This window comes from Peromyscus eremicus, unplaced genomic scaffold, assembly GCF_949786415.1.
Source record: "Peromyscus eremicus unplaced genomic scaffold, PerEre_H2_v1 PerEre#2#unplaced_218, whole genome shotgun sequence".
In the NCBI taxonomy this organism is placed as follows: domain Eukaryota; kingdom Metazoa; phylum Chordata; class Mammalia; order Rodentia; family Cricetidae; genus Peromyscus; species Peromyscus eremicus.
Window position 1 is genome coordinate 230821 of NW_026734454.1, and position 20764 is coordinate 251584.

Genomic DNA, 20764 nt, shown 5'->3' on the forward strand with positions numbered 1-20764 from the left:
CATCAAAGAATTGACTGCAGAGTCTACTACCTGACCTAGCCACAGCCTTGGGGAAGTCAGAGCCTGGTGCCTGAGGAGGGCACTTCCTCTTCCTTTGAGGCTACTACAATACAACCAAATCATGGGGAGTGCCCAGCCTCCAGATGCCACACCCTGTGTTTCTTGTCTCTCCAGACAGTCTCTGTAGCTCTGCCCATAAGCACAGTTGCAGCCTCCAGGAGGAGATGCCATGACCTTCACCTTCACAGCCCTGATCTATATGGGTGAGATGTGGAAAGGTGGACCAGACACTGTGGGCTAAGAATAACGATGCCCCACAGCCCAGCATTGGTTCACTGGGTAACCGCAGGATCTCAGGAGGTTTTGAAGAGGGGAGGAACTGCTTAAGCTTCAGGGGCAAATTTCTCACATGGAACTCTCTTCCAGGATTGACTCTGGGCCTCAGGACCCCAGTGCTGGCAGGTGAGTGAGTGTCTGCAGCTGTCCTGACCATCACTTCTCATCATTCCTGCAGCCATGCCTGGGCAGTGAGGATGGAGAACAACACATGTGTGTTGACCCTGGGGATGGCGGGAGGGTTGGGGTTGGGTCTGCAATCTGATGATTATTGTCCTAGGTCCTAGATGCTTTTTTCCTTGCAGGAGCCCTCCCTAAGCCTGTCCTCACAGTACAGCCAGGCTCTGTGGTCTCTGAGAATATGACAGTGACCTTCTTGTGTGAGGGGACCACAGGAGCAAAAGAGTACAGTCTCTACAAAGATGGACACAAATATTTAAGACACACAGAGATTGCACAGACTCCTAAGGACAAGGCTGAATTCTCAATCTCAAAAATAGACCACAAACATGCAGGACGATATTGCTGTCACTACAGGACCCGTGATGGATTGTCAGAGTTCAGTGACTCCCTGGAGCTGGTGGTGACAGGTGAGAGGACTCAAAGGGTCTCTAGCCTCAGGCTTGACTGGCATGAAGTGGGTCTGATAACAGAATGGCTCCCACCTCACAACCCTGGAGAACAATGAGGCCTTGAGGACATTTAACTGATTCCTCCTTCTCTCCTAGGAGCCTACAGTAAACCCAGTCTGTCAGCCAAGCCTAGTCCTGTGGTGACTGAAGGAGGGACTGTCACCATGAACTGTATCTCAAGGCAGCCATATCACAGTTTTGTTCTAATGAAGGAAGGACCACAGAAGCTCTCCTGGATGCTGGACTCACAGTATAACCGCCATACTAGACAGTTCCAGGCCCTGTTCTCTGTGGGCCCTGTGACCTCCAGACAAAGGTGGACATTCAGATGCTACAGCTTTAAGAAGAACAGACCACAGTTGTGGTCAGAACCTAGTGACCCCCTGGAGCTCCTGGTCTCAGGTGAGGAACCCTAGCTTTTCCCTAGAATAATGTTGAAATTATGCATATGTTCAGGGAGGCCTTTGTGTGTGGTGTGTGTGAGGAACCATGGCTCCTGAGTCATTGACACAGTACATAGCAGACATAATATACAGAATCCAAGGCAGAAAGTGACAGCAGCGTCCAGGAGGTCCAGGACAGAGATGAATCCTTATGGGGTCTTCTGTTTCTCTGGATCAATTCATGTACCATCCACAACAGCTCTGGGGACCCACCAGAAGAGAGGGAGGAAGGGCTGCAGGAACTGTAGTCTTCAGGACATCAGGAGAACACGGCCCACGTAATCAAGAGTGCAGGGATCAATAGGGCTCACAGAGACTGAAACAGTGAGCGCAGAGCCTGCATGGGTCTGCCCTAGGCCCTCTGCACACAAGCTGTGGTTGTTTACATTGGATGTTTTGGTTTGGTTTGGTTTGGTTTGGTCTTTTAGAGTTCCACTATGTAGTGTTATCTGGTCTGGAACTCACTCGGTAGACCAGGATGGTCTTGAACTCACAGAGATCTACCTGCATCTCTTTCCTGAGTTCTGGGGTTAAAGGCATGCACCACCACTGCCTGGCTAGTTTGGGGTTTCTGTTAGATTCATAACAATGGGAGTGGGGATGTCTCTGACTTTTTTGCCTGCACTTGGGATCTTTTCCCTTCTACTGGGTTACCTTGTCCAGCCTTAATACGAGTGTGTGTGACTAGTCTTATTGCACGTTGTTATTCTGTGTTAAGTTGATAGCACCAGAAAACCTGTTCTTTCTGAAAGGAAACAGAGGAGCAGTGGATCTGGGGGAGAGGGCAGGTGGGGAGGCTGCTATCAGGATGTATTGTATCAGAGAAGAACAAATTAAAAAGAAAAAAGTGCCATCTGCCTGTGTGACTTTATCTGTGCCACATTCAGACAGACCCAACCTCTTCTCTCCTACTTCCTTGCAGTGACCCTCCACAAACTCACCATCAGGGCTGAGCCAGGCTCTGTGGTCACTTATGGAAGTGCTGTGACCATCTGGTGTGAGGGGACCATGGATGCAGAAATATGTGTTCTGCATAAAGAGGAAAGCCAGAAAACCTGGGACACACAGACCCTAGAGAAGCCTGGGAATAAGGCCATGTTCTCCATCCCTTCTGTGACACAGCAACATGGGGGACAATATCACTGTTACTGTTACAGCTCAGCTGGATGGTCAGAGTGCAGTGACACCCTGGAGATTGTGGTGGCAGGTGAGGGGACAGTCAGCATCTCCATACTAGGCTCTGCTCTTATGTTTTTCCCCTCCCAAAGCCTAGCCCTGGAGCACATTGTGGCTGTGTGATCCCATGCGATAGTCTGTTTCTCTCTCTCCTAGGAATCTACTACAAGAAACCCCACCTGACAGCCCTGCCTAGCCCTGTGATATCCTCAGGAGGGAATATAACTCTCAAGGGTATCTCATGGGTGGGATATGACAAGCTCATTCTCATCAAGGAAGATCAGAAGTTCCTCAGCTCTATGAACTCACAGTATATACACAATATTAGGCAGTACCAAGCCTATTTCTTCATAGCTTCTATGACCCAAGATCAGATAGGGACATTCCAATGTTATGGCTACTACAATGATACCCCACAGTTATGGTCAGTACCTAGTAACCACTTGAAAATACACATCTCAGGTAAGTCATCCCCATCATTGATCAATCATTTCTTGACACCCTCAGCCCTTTGCCATGGACCTGTCCCACTGGGTAGTTGTTGGTAGATAGTGGTAGAGGAAAAGCCTAGTGGCTGAGCCAGAGGCCTACTCCTGGGGAGAAGCAGTGACGTGTGCAGGGCAGGATGAGAGGGGATAAGTGTTTGATTAAAAGCCAGCTCCTCAGTCACTAACCTGTCACCTTCCTTCTAGGCCTGTCCAAGAAGCCCTCCTTGCTGACTCACCAAGGCTGTATCCTGAACCTTGGAAAGAGCCTCACCCTTCAGTGTTGCTCTGACATCAACTATGACATTTCTTCTGTACAAGGTAGGAGAAGACAACCTGACTGAGCATTGGAACCAACAAACCAAGACTGGCTTCTCTTTGTCCAACTTCACACTAGATTCTGTGAGCAGCTCTACTGGAGGCCAATACAGATGCTATGGTGCATACAACCTCTCCTCTGAGTGGTCAGCCTCCAGTGATGCCCTGGACATCCTGATCACAGGTGAGGAACCAAGAAGTTTCAATCAGGTACTTAGCCTCTGCATAGGCTGTCATGGGGAAGTCTAGTAGCTGATGCCTGGGATAAATGACAGAGCTCTTATTAGGGAAAAGATGCAGATGTATGGGAGCAGGAAATGGGCTCAGGCAGAGAAAAGAGACAGAGTCCCAGGTGCTCAGGGAATGCCCAGGTGAGGTGTCAGCTCAGAACAATGAAGGCAGCCTCTCATCATCCCTCTTCTCTTTAGGACAGCTTCCCTTCAGTGCTTCCCTCTCAGTGAAACCTAACTCCACAGTATACTCTGGAGACAACGTGACCCTGCTGTGTCAGTCAACAGACCAGGTGGACACTTTCATTCTGTCCAAGGAGGGAGCAGACCACCAACCCCAGCGACTAAAATTAACGTTTCAAGTTTGAGAGTTCCAGGCAGAATTCTCCATGAGTGCTGTGACCTCTGAGCTCTCGGGCACCTACAGGTGCTATGGTTCTTGGGACTCATCTCTCTACCTGTTGACACAAGCCAGTGACCCTGTGGAGCTCACGGTCTCAGGTGAGGTGACCCTCAACTCTCAGGGTGACTTACAGTCCAAACCCTACGACAACCCTTGACTTGGGTGGGATTAAGGGGACGATAGGAAGGTTAGTCAGAAGGCACTTTCCCTGCCAGAGAAGTAGATGCCAGCAGTGGTCCTTCTACTAATGTCCACTTCATCCTCTATTGTAATCTTGGTTTGGCGTAGACAGCATGAGAGTTGTGGGGATGTTACAGAGCAGATGTAAAAGAGTGAGCAGAGGCAGGTCTCTCGGTTAGCATCTAACTTTTATCCTACACTTGTTCTTTTCCTAGAATCCATTAGACCTTCCAGCCTACCACCCTCAAGGCCTATGCCAACACCTGGTGAGTATCAAGCCCTTTGGTGCAGGGTGTATGCTCCATCTCCAGGGATCCTACTGGCTCATAGGCCATAAAAGTCCTCATGTCTCTGTCGCTTCAACTTCTGAGTGTGGGAGGCAAACAGATCCCCACAGAGACCCCAGAATCTCAGGGTTTAGTTTGTGCTATAGAAGGTGCCATCCAGAGAGAGAAAGATGTTTAGGCTCAGTCTGGAGGATGGACCAGGAGGGTAGGTAGAGAACAGGAAACCCGGACACTCACCTCCCCACCCCTCCACTAAGATCCTGAGAACACAACTCTCAGCCACGTGCAGTCAGGCCCCAGAAGGCTATATAAAGACCCTACTAGAGTGAGTGGCCCTGATGGACAATAGATACTTGTGGACTTGACACAGCTCTTTCTGGAGATGATAAATTGGGCAACTTCTTCCATTTCTGGACTGCTGCTTCTCTGCATAAAAAAGGTAGAAGTGTGGCCCACTTTAAGTTGCTTCAGTGCTGGCCTTGGCGGTGACTTCTCCTGACAGAAGAATCCTCCAGAACCTTATTCTGCAGTGCATCTCTCCCACAGTGGCTATGGTATGTTAGGTACCATATGGTTATGTTAGGGTTAGGTACACAGCCATGGCAGGGAATCCAGGCTACCTTCTTTCTAGATTGTGAGCATATTTCCAGTATTCTCCATGATTTCTGTGACCTCCTGTCTCAGTAGCACCTACAGGCATTACGGGATATGTCAACTCATCTCTGTACCTGTTGTCATGTGCCGTTATCCTTGTGGAGTTCATGATCCCAGTTGAGGTGGTCCAGGTATTTCTGAGATAAAGAGTTATATCAGCGTTCTTCATTTAAAACAATTGTTGACGGGCTGGAGAGATGGCTCAGAGGTTAAGAGCACTGACTGTTCTTCCAGAGGTCCTGAGTTCAATTCCCAGCAACCACATGGTGGCTCATAACCACCTTTAATGAGATCTGGTGCCCTCTTCTGGCCTGCAGTCATACATGCTGTATACATAATAAATAAATAAATGTTTAAAAAAAAACAAAACAAAACAAAACAAAAAAAACAATTGTTGACTAGGATTGGGTTACAAATGCTGCAGAGATTCAGTCAGATGGATACTCACCTTCATGATGGTGGAGGCCAACATGGATATTCCTAGGAATACTCACTACAGTCCCTGTTAATGGAATTCAAAAGGTATCACATAGTCTGAAAGAGCATCTTTTAGAGGCCACAGTCAGATATAGGCTACTAAGCAGAAACTGGTCCCCAGGGACAACCTCTGCTCATCACCCTTCAGTTGTCAGTATTCACAGACCCTTACTGTCAGGGCATGTATGACCCACAGTGTCTCCAGTGGAGGATGTAGCTTTGTTGTAATAAGTACAGGTCCTGCTATATTTCCCTTTTGTTCAAAACAGATCCACAGCCATAGCTCAACCTTATCAGATAGAATTTGTCATGAGAACCTGAAAATAACAATGATCACATTAAGCAAAATAAAATCCCGAAGTCTCAATCAAAACCTGCTCCTTTGTGGAGTCTGCAACATTTCACTTCAGGGTGAAATAGAGAAACTGAGACTAATGGATTCGCCTTCTTTTGAGAGGTGACAGCTAAGAAAGTCTTCTGCCTGCCCTTGGTGTGCTCATCTGAACAAGAAGTTTGGGGATAGAGCTGCCAGGGGCTGTACACAACTTCCCCTGACTCTCCTAAAGTGATGAAAGAGCTGCACCACACTCTCCTCACACTACAGCCGTCCTGTTTGTCTCAGTAACTACTATTTGTAAAGATGACAAAAGTAATGTTTAGATATGTCAGTCTTGGCATCTATACTTAGTGTGGGCTAGCCATGCATTTAGGAGAAATACTAAGTGAAAGCCCAGTGGCTTCCCATCTACTATCTTTACTGGTTCACACACACACACACACACACACACACACACACACACACACACACACACATCTTCTTTTGAGAGCCAGGATTGCAAAACACTGCATGGCACTGCCCCACACCTTGGTCCTGCATTTTGGAAGTGATATGTGAAACAAAAGAGATGGATAACAATCTACATCAGAAGGATGTGCTCCTACCTGAACTGGACATAGAGAATTTTCTTGGTCTGATGTGGTGAGAAACATCTGGGAAAGTTTGTTAACAAGACACAGGATCTCAACCTTAGCAGAAACCATATCTCATCTCTGGGGCAATAAGGTAGTTCCTCCTCAACCACCCCTTCATGGTCTCTGGGTACTCAGAAGAGATCAGGGGAATGCTCAGGTCACAGGAGAGATGGGAGAGTCTAAGTGTGACAATGGAAAAAACACTCGGCAAAAACACCCATTTAGGAAATCATCCCAGACTGAGGATGTGAGTCCACATAACCTCTGCTGAGTTCACCACAGACACCACACTCAGAATGGTCTGTGGCTGCTCAGTGCAGTGACTTGGGATCAGGGCCAGAAATGTTTTAATAATTTATTCTACTCTGAATTTGACGTTTTCACTGGTGTTTGCACAGTGGTGCTAAACAACAGTAACTAGTAAGAATAAGGGAGGGAACCCAGCTTTGCCAGGGGAAAGAGCTGTTCCAGAACTTCATGAGTTTATAGGATGAGAATGATGGGTATTTTACAGTAAATGAGCAGAATGCAGATGAAACACTCAGGTCTCCTAAGCATAAGCACATCTTACTCCTCTTCTTCTGTTCTCAGCATCAGTTGAGACTATCAGCCCATCCTAGGACATTCCCAATCTCAAGAGAGTTGCATAAAGAGAATTCAAAGTCATAGCACTGAAAACAGAGGGTCAAGTTCTGTCCAATGAAGACATGATCCCTAGCTGGACATTTAGTTATCTTTGGAACATTTAGTTATCTTGGGGAATTTTAGTTATCTTGAGAAAGTTTTGACTGTCCCTAACCTCTGTAACTTCTTTGTCCACAACCACAGCCTCAGAGAACCAGGATCACACACTGGAGAATCTCATCAGGATGGGGATGGCTGTCATGATCCTCATAGTCATTGGGATTCTCATTTTTGAGGGTTGGTAGAGCCATAGACAGGCCCAACATGTAGCTGGGATATAATCAGAAGACAAAGAAGTACATCTCACAAGGTTCCAGAGCATGGAAAATAAATCTGATGATCCAAGTTTTCTGTACAAAAGTCCATTTCTTATGTTGAGGAACTGTTGTGAGAAAATGTCCAGGGAGCAAACGTGATTTGGATGCAGAGAAAGGTGTGAGGGTTGTGATGAGATGCTTCCTAGGCAAAATCACATCCCTCCAACTACTATGGGCATTTGCTGACTGACCCAATTGTTTTCTGAATCTGTAAAGTGAGGGAATATCTGTCTCATCTGCTGGGCATGGGTCCTCAATTCTGTACATTTCCCCTTCCCTCTCATATGTCATTTTCCATTCTTATACATTGCCACATTCTCCATGGAAGGAGGCTCTGTCTGTTGGAAACAAGGTGCCTCAATACCAAAATGATAAGTAAAATCAGAGCCCAGAATTCAAAGTTACTCTGCCTATGATGCCCCAAAACTCTCTATGACCCTCCAACCTTTCAGTCTTCAACAGTTAACCCTCATACAGTTTCTCTTGAATATAAAGCCAGTGTTACCACACTGTTGGAATAAAGACTGTCTGTCAAGGTAGTGTAGGCACAACTTTGAAAGCATATTCTTAACCCTGATATGTAGCATTTGCTGACAACTCTATATAACCCCATGAAAGACACCTTCACAACAGCAATGTAACATCACGGGTGTGATGGTGGGAGAGTTGCATGAAATTTATGTGTTTGTCATTTCATTCCCCACTGCCTATTTTTTTCGTATATGTAAGAGAAATTGGCATGCTGGTCAACCATCCCAGAATCAGCTTGCTAGGATGAGTTATCATACAATGACTCATAATTTCTTCATAGACACCATGTGATATACAAACAACAATAGAGGTATCTCCCTCTCTCTCTCTCTCTCTCTCTCTCTCTCTCTCTCTCTCTCTCTCTCTCTCTCTCATATATTGAAATGCTCTTTTACTTTACTTCTGTTTCTGTACTAACTAAATCCTCAAGTGCAATGCTGGAAATGTGTGAAGAAAGGAGATTCTGGAAACTTCTTCAAGATTTAATACAAAATTTCTGCTTTGTTACCATTCACTATGATGCTACCTTTAGAGGTTTGGCACATGAAATAATTCTGATGCTGGAAGTTCTCTGTTCTAATTTCTTCAAAGTGTCTATGATGAATGGCTCTGGGACATTGACAAATGCTAACTCTTTCTCCAGAGCTGTCTCCATTATGTATGTTTCTAATTCTAACCTTGTTATTATGATCAGTAACATCTGGTTTTCAACGCTGTATAGAATTTACAAGATTGGATAAATTTTACTTTTTCATGAGGGGTTCTTTTCATTTTCTAATACATTTTCAATACTAGCCGCAGGATATGACCAAAGAATCTCATTTAGTAAATGTTTATCATGGTGTTAACATCATGGAATACTTAGTAAAGTCTCATGAATATGATGTCACAGATCATGTGCTCTTCAGGACTGTCTTTAAAAGCTGGATGGGGATGACATGCTGCATTCCCTGTAGTAGACCCCTAAGAGGAAAGGAGCCAGTGTGTTAAATGAGCACTCAACTTGTACATTCACAGCCAGTGTTGGGCTGTAATAGTGGACACTCATAACTGAAGATGTCTTTTCTGAAAGGAAATCCTGAGAGTGGAAACCATGGGTGTTATTTCACCTGTCCCCACTAGATTCAAGGAATTTCTGAAAACAGAACACCTAACAATGGTTTAGCTCCATACATGGTGCCATTCAATAATTGGAATGGAAAAGGAGCATTGCTCCTATGTTCCAGTGGGGTCTATCTGCACCATAGATCTGAGCTACCAATGTTACAGAGATGATATTCCTGGAATTCTGTTGTCCTCTCACAAAAGATTGTCACTTCAGTCCCCCCCCAGGGAACCACAGAGCTTGTCTCAGTTCTGAGAATGAGTTTAGGGGGGTTTACTGCTTGCCCTCTGCCAAAGGACCTGGGTAACATTTCTAGGATCAGCCCACACTGGCTATGCACCATCTGTACTGCCCAGGAGTGGCTCCTGGTCAACAGTTAGAAAAAAGCAACCTGGGACAACTAGAAATGCACTCACTCATCAATACCATGGTCCTGGAGTGTAGACTCAGCCCTAAAATAGGGTGCCCTATAAGATGTTTTTTTCCTGAAGTCCAGTCAGGTTTCCTTCTTGTCTAGAGCCTCCTGGATTCTGCAGGCTTTTCTGATAGACCAGTGATAAACTATGGGCTGATTTATCTCACAGACCACAAAATCCTTTACCTCCTGCACATCTTATCTAGACAGTGCAGGCTTGTGAATGTAGAAGTCATGGTGTCTCTCCACGGGGCCACAATATTTGACTGGATGAACAGAATACAAGAAAGTGAGAGAGGCTGCTGAAACTTGTCCTGTGGCTGTCCTTACAGCAGCCCCACAGGGAGGTGCATTTCACTCCCTAGACATCTGGTTCTCATTTCCTTAGTTCTCTGATGAGTGCCGCCTCCAGACTCCCTATTCATTTCCTCCAGAAATGCAATTTCCCTCATGGTTGCCCAAGATTCTGAGAATAAATGATGGTTGGTTGATAAGCCATAAAGAAGACCTTTACAGCACAACAATAAACACGGTGGGAAGAAGAGCAGAAATATCACAAGTACCTGCATTACAAGTATTACAAGAAGTATTACAAGACATGGAAGAGAGTTGTGAAATTTTATCTTCTGAGAATGGCACAGCTATTACAAACATGAACCTAGAACTGCTGTGGTCACTTGCTCTAACCCTGAATAAGACTGTCAACAACCAGTCATAGATTGGAACGTCTTTTGGAACCCTACCCCTGATGAACTATTGGCTACTGATAGATTTTGGGAAGTGTATAGTTTTTATCTTCAGTTGTGTACCCACCCGTTGGTGAACGCACTACTTTCATTGATGGTTCTAAACATTTGGTTACACAAATGGATCTGAGAGTCACAAAACAAAACAAAAAGACAAGAATGCAGAAATTGATTTATAGAGAATAATAGAATTTGACAGAACTAGAAGAGAGAAAAGGGAGGGGGAGTTACTTAGAATGCATTATATACAAGCCTGAAATGATAAAAGAACAAATTTAATTAATAAAACCATTAATGAGATATTGCAGAGAGAGGTCAGTACTTAAGAGCACTGGCATCTCTTGTAGAGGACCTCAGTTTCTTTCCACACATTGAATGAAAATAAATCTTACATTTAAGGAGACTGAAAACTTTTACTGGTCCTCACAGATGGAGTTAATAATATCACTCTGTGTTGGACACCTGATAAAGCAACTCATGCATGAGAGAGACTAATTCTCCCTCTTCTAATGGTCATTGGTTGACTGTAGTTCTCTGTCTACATGTGGAACACAATGAAGATACACCTTTTCACATTAATATGTTCACTGAGAGGGCATTGTTCAGGTCTTGTTTATTTCAGTGAAAAGTAAATTAGACATTTCTTTGGCCCTTTCCAGGAGAAACTGTTTTCAAGACTTCCTGATATTCTAGCTCTTACAATTTTCCTGTGCCTTCTTCTGTAATATTCCCTGGGCCTTAGACGCAGGACCTCTGATGTTGAAGTATCTTTTGGAGCCTATCCATAATTCATGGATTTTTGCTCTTGGGTCCCATTGTGGTTTTCTGTGATGGCCTCCATTTGCTGTAAGGACAGGCTTTCTTGATGAGGGTTTGATACTCTGAAACAATATACACACAAACAACATAAACAGACTGACTCAGCAGTGTCTATATTTGTGTAAACACGTGAACATATACATAATGACAATGAGAAGCAAATCAAAAGAGGTTATCAATCTGAGAGTGGGAGGCACATGAGACCTTGAAGGGAGGGGCTAGAGGAGTTAATAATATCACTCTGTGTTGGACACCTGATAAAGCAACTCATGCATGAGAGAGACTAATTCTCCCTCTTCTAATGGTCATTGGTTGACTGTAGTTCTCTGTCTACATGTGGAACACAATGTGTTCCTAGGAGGGGGTAGAGGGCAGAAATAGAGAGGGGGAACGACATAATCTTATGTCAATTAAAAATGTATTTTAAGAAGGATTATAAAGACCATCCCCTCATCCACAATGGGCATTTCTTATCTCAGTTGACCCTATGGTAATTGCATCAGAGTTTGATGACGTCTATGAAGTCAAAGAAATTGGCTTTCTCTTTGAAGGGAATCATATGAAGACAGGAAGGAGAGAATAACAGAAGCTGTTGGTAGGATAACTGACCTGATGAGTGGTGCTATGCATTTCTTTCATTTGGGTATAGCCATGGGAAGAGATTCATGATAGATATCGTTGCATGTGCACATCATGGAAGAGGAAGAAGAAAGAATATAAAAGCCAAAATATTGGGATAATGGTGGCCAAATGTTATCTTCTTGGCATAACACAGCCATTGTAAATGTGAACTATGCAGCCTGCCCTGGTACTATAAAAGACTGATCCTGTCAGTGATCAATTGTGGGTCAGGTAAGGATTCATGTGTTTCTGCTCACATGTTATTGACTAGTGATGAATTCTGGGTGGAGACTCATTGTCTTCAGCTGTGTACTCACCAGTGAGCCCATCAAATTTCTTTAGTACAACACCCATTAGCTTAAAATCAGTGAGAAATAACAAGACAAAAAGACACAGATGGAGGAGTGGGATTTATAGGAATGATATGTGAACTGCTATAGACAGGAAAGAAATAGGGTGGGATGAGAATAATCAGAATACATTATATACACATATGACATTGTGAAAGAATACATGCATTTAATAAAAAAGAGAAATAACTAGGACAAATGTAGAACTTGCTACAGAAAGAGAAGTGTTGTGAATGGATCTAATATCTTTGCTTCACTCAAGTGGCTGAAAAGAAATTTCATCTTTTCCCAGCTTCGCATGCCTTTGAGGTCAAAGTGATGATATTTAAAAGGTAAAGCTGTGAGGAGGTAGATCTGTGCCTGGAATGATGTTCTCTGAAGGGAAAGTCTTGGCTTCCATATGAATATCAATGATACTTGATGCCCAACTCAATCCAATCCCAGACATCAATGTGGCCATGAGACTGTCATGTGTGTTAAAATTAAAACTCTCACACACTCCTAGACTATAAGTTAAATGCTCTCAGAAGTCAGTCTCCTGACAATACGTTAGCCTGGACTCTTTTTCTTAGTTAGGAACTGTGGTTTCTATGAATTCTCATTGTGATTAACTGCAAGTGTGCTTTCTTGTCGCATACCTTTTCACATTTCCCAAATCCAGGTCTATGTTCATTGTGGGTTTTATAATTTGCTGAGAAGTGTGCGAGCAATAATTGAGGAAAAATTTAAAGGGCAGATTCCAATTTAGAGCAGATGAACCTTCACACCCTCCAAGTCATGGTCCTGTAGCTAGAGATACAGCCTTGACACCCAAGGAAACTGGGATACAAACACCCATCAATCTCAGCCTCAACACTTTGCAGGTAGCCAATAAAGTGAGGCAAGATAGGTTGTGGATATATACTTCTGTTTTTCTGAAGGAATAAAGCAATAAATGACTCTAAGCAACATTCTGTTATAGTCATAGATCAATGTCTTGCTATGCCATCATCAGAAAAGCTTCCTTCTGAAGGAGATGGAGCTAATACATGACCCAGAACTGGACAATGTGCACAGAGAGGCCTTGGAATCCTTAATAGAATATAGCAATCAAATCCCTCCCCTTTGGGTTCAAGGAACTCTAAGAGGAGAATGAAAGATTGGAAGAGCCAGAGGAGATGGAACAGGCTAAGAAAACACTGCCACTTAGACACAACAACCTAATGCAAATATGGACTCTCAGAAACTGTGTCAGCATGCACAGGGCCTACACAAGTTTAAACCAGATTGCGTCCCAGTTCTGGGAGGGGATGTGGACACAGGACCACATCCTTCACCCAGAAGATATTTGGAATTGATAACCACTTGCATAAGATAAGTTGTTTTTTTCCAATGGAGTCTCACGGTATATTAACCACACATAAGGGAGACCGCATGCGAAGCAGTAGATTGGAAACACAAAGTACATTCAGTGGTATTTGGTATTTTCTGAAGTTTATGTCATAATGTTTCTCTGGAGATTTTTTTATGTTTCATGTCCGTTGCTTACATATTATGATTTCCTGTTTTCTCTTTTTTTTATATTTCTATGTGTGAAAATATGTGTGTCTCTGTGTTACTATGTATTTCTTATACTTATTCTTTGACACATATTTCTGTTTGTTTTAACCTATTATTGTTTGCTGTATTTATTTTTCTCACCTTATTTTACTATACTTACTTTGTAAAGGACTTTGTTTCCTAATGAGAGACACAAAAACAAAATATGGTGTGGGATGGTTGGTGTGGGGTGGAGGAACTGGGAGAAGTTGGAGGAGAGAAAATCATAATTAGAATATACTGTATGAGAAAAGTCTACTTTCAATTTAAAAATGTAAAAGTGAACAAAAAAGGTAAAAGCATATATGATAATTTAAATAAACTATTATCTGTACTATCAAAAACAAAAATCACAAGTCTCAGCTCTTTTTTGGTGCACACTTTTATTTATTTATTTATTTATTTATTTATTTATTTATTTATATCTAATTAAGGAATTTTTAAATTCATTTTACATACCAATCACAGAACCCCTTCTCTTCCCTCCTCCTGCCCCTCAAACTTTCCCCCACCCAAACCACCCCCCATTCCCTCTTCTAACAATTTAAGGCCTCCCATGGGGAGTCAGTAGAGCCTGGTACATTCAGTAGAGGCAGGTCCAAGCTCCTTGACCTGTATCAAGGCTGTGCAAGGTGTTCCACCACAGGTAGTGTGCTCCAAAAAGCCAGTTCATGTACCAGGGATGGATCCTGGTCCCTACTGCCAGAGGGCTCCTTAAGCAGATCAAGCTACACAACTATCTCGCTTATGCAGAGGTCCTAGTCCAGTCCCATGGATAATCCACAGCTGTTGATCTAAAGTTCATGAGTTCCCACTACTTTGGTTTAGTTGTTTCTTTAGGTTTCCCCATCATGATCTTGATGCCCATTATGCATAAAATCCCTCTTCCCTCTCTTCTGCTGGACTCCTGGAGCTCAGCCTGGTGCTTAGCTATGGGTCTCTGCATCTGCTTCCATCAATTACCGGATGAAGATTCTATGATGATAGTTAGGATATTCACCAATCTGCTTACTGGGGTAAGCCAGTTCAGGCACCCTCTCCATTATTGCTAGTAGTCTAAGCTGGGGTCATCCTTGTGCATTTTTAGGAGCTTCCCTAGCACCTGGTTTCTCCCTATCCCCATGATAAGCCTCAGCTCTTGATGTGGATCTCCTTAGCAGAACACAACCTGCATAGGTTTTTAACAAGCTCTGCCTTTTAACAGGGAATTCACATGGCTGTAAGGATCCTGCCTATGTTTCCTGCAAATCTGTCCATGACACAGGTATCTGATGACAACCCCTGTGCACTCATTGACACCACATTTCATGGGAGCATCCAGAGCATTAGGCAATCACAGGTGAAGCACATTGCCAATTTAACCAGGTTCTCATCTGGCTGTAGCAACGACAGCACAGCCTTCATGGAGAATGAAGAAGGGGTCTGGGAAAAATGGAAGAAGATGCAGATTCAACCCAATGCTAGATCTGAGGACAGACCATGGCTGAGATCTTAATCAAGAAGCCACATCAATTTCAACCCAGAGCTCTGTTAACCTGTGCTCAGTATCATATTACTCAAGCAAAAGATGGATCTGGAGTTGGAAGGCTTGTATAGCTTAGAGTTAGTTTATTACAGACAACTGATTAACTTGATAAAATCATTCCATTAAAACTGAAGGGTAACTGGAGTGTTGGCAGATATTTCAAGTTAGTTTCATCACTAGAAAAAATAAAGTTCACCATTTTCATTCCTCAGCTGTCAATCTCTGAGACTGATACTATTGACATCATACTCCACTGGAATGTAGTTTTTTCCTTGGTGTGTTCAACAAGGGGCATCTCAAAATCCAAAGACACATTATCCTCTCTAATTCTCAAGTCTAAAAACTTCATCCAACATTGTTCATTGGTTGTCCTTGTCTCTTTTACATAATACTACCATGTAAGATATTACCATCTCTGGAGCTTATCTTTAATTATAAGAAACAAGTAATAGAAAACTCCTATAAAAGGCTTCCTTCATGAAATTTTACCTTCACATGACATAAAGATAATCTTAATGTTTCATGGTGAGACCCTGGAGTCAGGACAGCTCACCTGTTTCAGGAAAGAGGGTCAGCCCTCACTGAAACCTCATGGACATATGCATGTCTATGTAGAGATTTTTCATTAGCCCCAACAAACAGAACCACCTAGGCTCCCATCTCCCATATTACAATGAAATCCCCAAAAGAGTGAGCATAAAATCATTGCTGGAGATGAACAGCTCCATGCCTACAAATCAGCTCTTGTGATGCCTGGTCTCTGGCCCTTGAAATCCATATATCGTAGGGAATTAATTACTATCACAAGGGCCTAACTTTCTTGTAGGGGAAAGCACTGTGTGCTTGCTAGATTTACATGATGTAATAATGTATTAAGGGCGCATTACATCTTTTATTTTCTTAGGTGCTGGCAAAGTTATTTGTCTTGGTTTCCAAAGGGAACTCAGGGCCCACTCTGGGAGGAGGGCATGCTCTGTGATGGACAGCTAGAACTTAGGGCAATCAATGTTGCTGATATGACTTAGAACCAAATTAATGTGACATACTGTTGTTACTTCTACTTAAAATATTTAGTGTTCCCCAAAACAGTGAAATTTCTGCCAAAATATTCATTATTTGACTCTCTCCTGTTAAATAAGAGACCTTCAGAGAGAACTTGCAATGAGGTATAAAAATTCCAAAGTCAAGATTAGAAATTTTTTCAGGAGAATACAAAGGCCAGCTATGGTGGCTCATCTTGGCTAATAATTTGACTGGGTCTGGAATCAACTAAGAAAAAAGCAGATGAGCACATCTATAGGGGATATTTTTCAGAATTTTAAACGTAGTTATTTAATATTACATATACTGGTGTTTTTCCTTCGATGTACATCTATCCCGGTGTCTGTGGAGGGAAGACAAGGGCATCAGATGCACTGGGACTCTTGTTGAGCGTGGTGAGATAAATAAAATGGTTGCTGGAAACTGAAACAGTATCCTCTGGAAGAGCAGCCAATGCTTTTAACCACTGAGGCAGTTCTCCAGCCCTTGACCTGGTTTTTGAACTGTGGGAATATACTATAGGTATAAGTAGCAACTTCCCATGGCAGCCAGACAAAAAGGTGGTTATGAGGAAAACTAAGATAGTGAATATGGATGGAGAATGTCCTAGGACATGGCCTCTGATTCAGTGAAAATCAAGGCCCCCAAAGAATAATTCAGCCCGAGTCATACACTGTCGTACCTGTGTGGAATCCATAAACCTCTGGTGTCTGGAGATTCTGGAAGTTACAACCATACATACCTTAGAGAAGGAAATTCAAGGTTTAAGGCAAGAAAGCTGAACATCAGGACAAAAACTACATTAATAATCCTTTTTATGACAGATCATATAAAGATCTATACCAGTGTTTCCATCATACAAGTACTGTCTTGTTAGAGAGCAGTGGTACCTGTAGCTCATGATGACAGAGGAAAGGGCACTCAGTGGTCCATCACCAACCCTGCCCTAAAGAAAGGGTCCTCTTCTCAGGAGTCCCCATCACAGTCCAGTACCAGCTGATGTTGCCTCCTTCTCTAACTCTACAGTGCACGGAACCTGTCAGCATTGTCCAGCAAATTGGTGACTGTGAAGGGACTGGAACCCTCCAGTGCTGATCACAGTACAGTCTTGAAAGATTTATTCTGTGCCATGGAGGAGAACACATCATAAGTGTTCTTGTACCCTGAATGCACATCAAGTCCATAGACACACAGAGTGTTGATCCTGGGCCAACAAATGCCGACCCACAGGAGCTCCTGCAGGTGTTCCACTTACTGCAAGAATAAAACCACAGGTGAGGTCAATGCCCAGCAACACCCCTCAGCTTCTAGTCACAAGTGAGGAAGTCCTAACCCTGAACCAATTATTTCAAGAACTGTAGGTCTTTTCAATAGCTGTGTACTGAGGAGAGCCACAGATGAAATGTGACAGACCGGATCTGAGTTCTCCTCTGCCAGAGTGTGAGATAAGGGGAGGTCTGCATCAGAGGATGGGAAAGGGAAGATGTAGGGTAACAATGAACTCACTGCTCATCCTCCCATGAAGGGTATCCAGGAATTCATCCCTACTGGCCAAGAGACCGTCTGTTCTAGGCTATTTGAGAGACTGACAATCCAATGTCTCTCTGATTACAAAGATAGAAAAACTGATATCCCCATGTTCTCTGAACAAAAGCTTAGACTGGGTTCTCTAAGTATGACTTCCATTGGGCTCTGTGAGCAGCTGGGGGTTGGGGGTGGGCGAAAACAGTACAATGCATACAGCTATAGTGTTCTCTCGGCCCCCAGTGAGCTGCTGAACAATCTACCATGGAAGATGAGTCCTGCAGGTATAGTCAGAAGTCTACACTTGACCCAGGTGCCACTGGAGGATTCCAGGAGGTGATAAGCACAGTAAGGGTTGGATTCCTGGAGGGAGAAAGTTGAAAAGGAGAGTGATGGGAGTGGGCGAGTGATATGAGACACAGAAACACAAGTCCTCAGAGGCTGGCAGTGGTGAAATTTTAGCTGAGAAAAATATAGAAAGGTCTTTGAACATCCTCCCCTCTCACACCTCTCTCTATACAACCTTCTCTGTTGGTGCAGCCAGGCCTGATGATGTCCTTAGGAAAGAACAGGACCCTGATCATTCCATCATGAAGCTGGGTGGGAATTTCTTCCCATCTAGTGATAGACTAAAAATCATGGACTACATATTAGCAGGAAATACATCCTGGCATGTAGATGGAATGATAGACATGATCAACATGAGCTTATTCCAGAAAACAAGGTTGGGTTAAAAATGTAAGACTTCAAACTCATGTGTGCATCCATGTTCATATGTGACAGGGTGTGGGTGTGTGTGCGTCATTCACAGGTAATAAATAATGATTAAATAATGGGAAATGCATTCCCTCAAATTGAAAAACAATTTGTTCAAAAGTCAATAATCAAGATCTGAACATAATCAGAAAAGAACATAAATCACTTACTGCCCCAAACAGAAAAACACAATAGATACATCGTGACTGTGTAGGGAGTCAAACAAACACACAGCCTGCCACTTAGACTCTGCCCAGTACTGAAGTGGATTCAAGACAGAGAGTCTCCTGCATTCCACCATGAGCTGTTTGTGGAAAGCAACAGGAACTGTCCTCAGCTGGGCAAACTCTGATGGACACCCAGGTTTACAGGACTCACAGTCTATCTGACCATTGGTCAGTAATTGTGGTCCATGTGGAGTGCTTATGGATGGAGGCCATGGGTCAAAGTTGGAGAAGACTCATGACCCTACATCCCAGGGAGTTCATATCCACCAGCAAACAAGATGCCTGTGCTGGAACTCTGCATCTGACCATCTGTGTCAGAGAGGACGGATGAGATGCCATGTGTGGCTATCAGTCATCTGAGGCAAGTTCACCACCTGGAGCTCATCTCACCATGTCAAGTGTCAGTTGTTGGTTTCACACAGGTCCATGGAGGACACAGGGTCACTCCAGGGAGAATTTTGGCGTGTGCAGAGGCAGGGGAGATGATTTCTGATGAACTGACTGACTTTTGCTTCAAAAAGGCTTTTTTTTATTGTTACTCAGTTTACAGCTTAGCAAGTCAATTTCCCCATGCCAAAATCTCTTGTCTGAATCTCCCCAAAGGAGACAAAAGTCAAAGCAATTCTCAGTCCCAGGACCTGTCTAATTTCTGAGAACTCACAACAACCTAGTTATGCATAGGTTTGAACCTTTCAGGAAAAAGTCAGATAAGATTTACATACTTCAAACAGAGGGTAATAGACACAAAGGTAAGGATCACAAAATGCAGATCAAAGCCAAGGCGTTAAACTCCACAATACAAGCCAGCTGTAATGCTCTTCAGTAACTTCCACTACATAACCAGGAGGGGGCAGCACCTATTTTCACTGACAATGATGCCTGTTGAGAGGTAGGTGTGAATAAGCTCACAGCAGTCAGTAAAACATTGACTGGTTCAAATGGCATGCCTCATCACTAATTCTCAGGTCAGGAAAAAACAGCTGCCCATAAAATCAATACTAAAGAGACACTATAGCCATGTGAAATGCTGGATTGATAACTCATAGGGGTGCAAAAGACACAGGGGCTGGGATAGGAATGTCCCCCTTAGAAATGGAGGAAAAAAGAAGAATTGAAGGGAAACATAAAAATGTATATAATAAAATACGTGTGACATATCCACAGTGTGGGAGCTTTACAGTAAATATACTGTCATTATTTCTTTGGAGATAATTACATGCATAAAATATATTTGATCATGTTCACCACATACTCTAGGGGACCTTTTCTATCCTTTGATGAGATAGGACCTGACATAGCCCAGGCTGACACCAAACTCATTGCATAGTAAGAGTTTCCTTAAACTCCTATTAATCTTAGCTCTACCTCCTGAATGATGTAGTCAAAGACTTGAACCACAACATCAGATTTATGCAGTACTGGGGTTTAAACCTAGACATCTAAGAATAGCCACATAAGCACTCTGCCAATTGAGGATTTTTCTGATTTTGTAAAAGACATACACAGCAGACTTACAAAAAGGTGATTATTCATACTGACATTGATACAAAGAGGAAATTACAGATGTCTTTTGGGCTCAGCATCAAAAGAAGGAAACATCTATGTCATTCTCCATATGATAAATAGGAGATGTGTGTGTCCTGGACCATCCTTTGAAGTAATGCTAAGTTACAGAATTTTCCCCATGTGACACAGTCCTAGCATAGGATCATTACTGAAGCGGAGGCTGAAAATTTTTAAGACCCATACATGGTGGATGATGACAGTAATCTCTTTTCTGGACACTGCAGAACAGTTAAACATCTGAGTTCACAGTGGTTGAGATGACATCTACAAGCCCCATGTAAGCTCATTGTAGAACAAATCCAGTACAGGGATGTGAGATGGGCACAAAGTCTCACCCAGAGATGAAGAGCTATTGGCATCTGAAAC

At 43.3% G+C, this 20764-nt stretch overlaps 1 protein-coding gene across 1 annotated transcript; it reads left to right on the forward strand.

The window, feature by feature from the left end:
- The first annotated feature begins 229 nt into the window (after positions 1 to 229).
- On the forward strand, positions 230 to 15254 carry LOC131901680 (leukocyte immunoglobulin-like receptor subfamily B member 3). The gene is given in 12 exon segments (XM_059252784.1): positions 230 to 263; positions 427 to 462; positions 642 to 926; positions 1065 to 1370; positions 2334 to 2618; positions 2744 to 3049; positions 3280 to 3376; positions 3378 to 3574; positions 3819 to 4121; positions 4419 to 4469; positions 7422 to 7543; positions 14964 to 15254. Coding segments are annotated over 12 exon segments (2313 nt in total).
- Positions 15255 to 20764: the final 5510 nt, after the last annotated feature.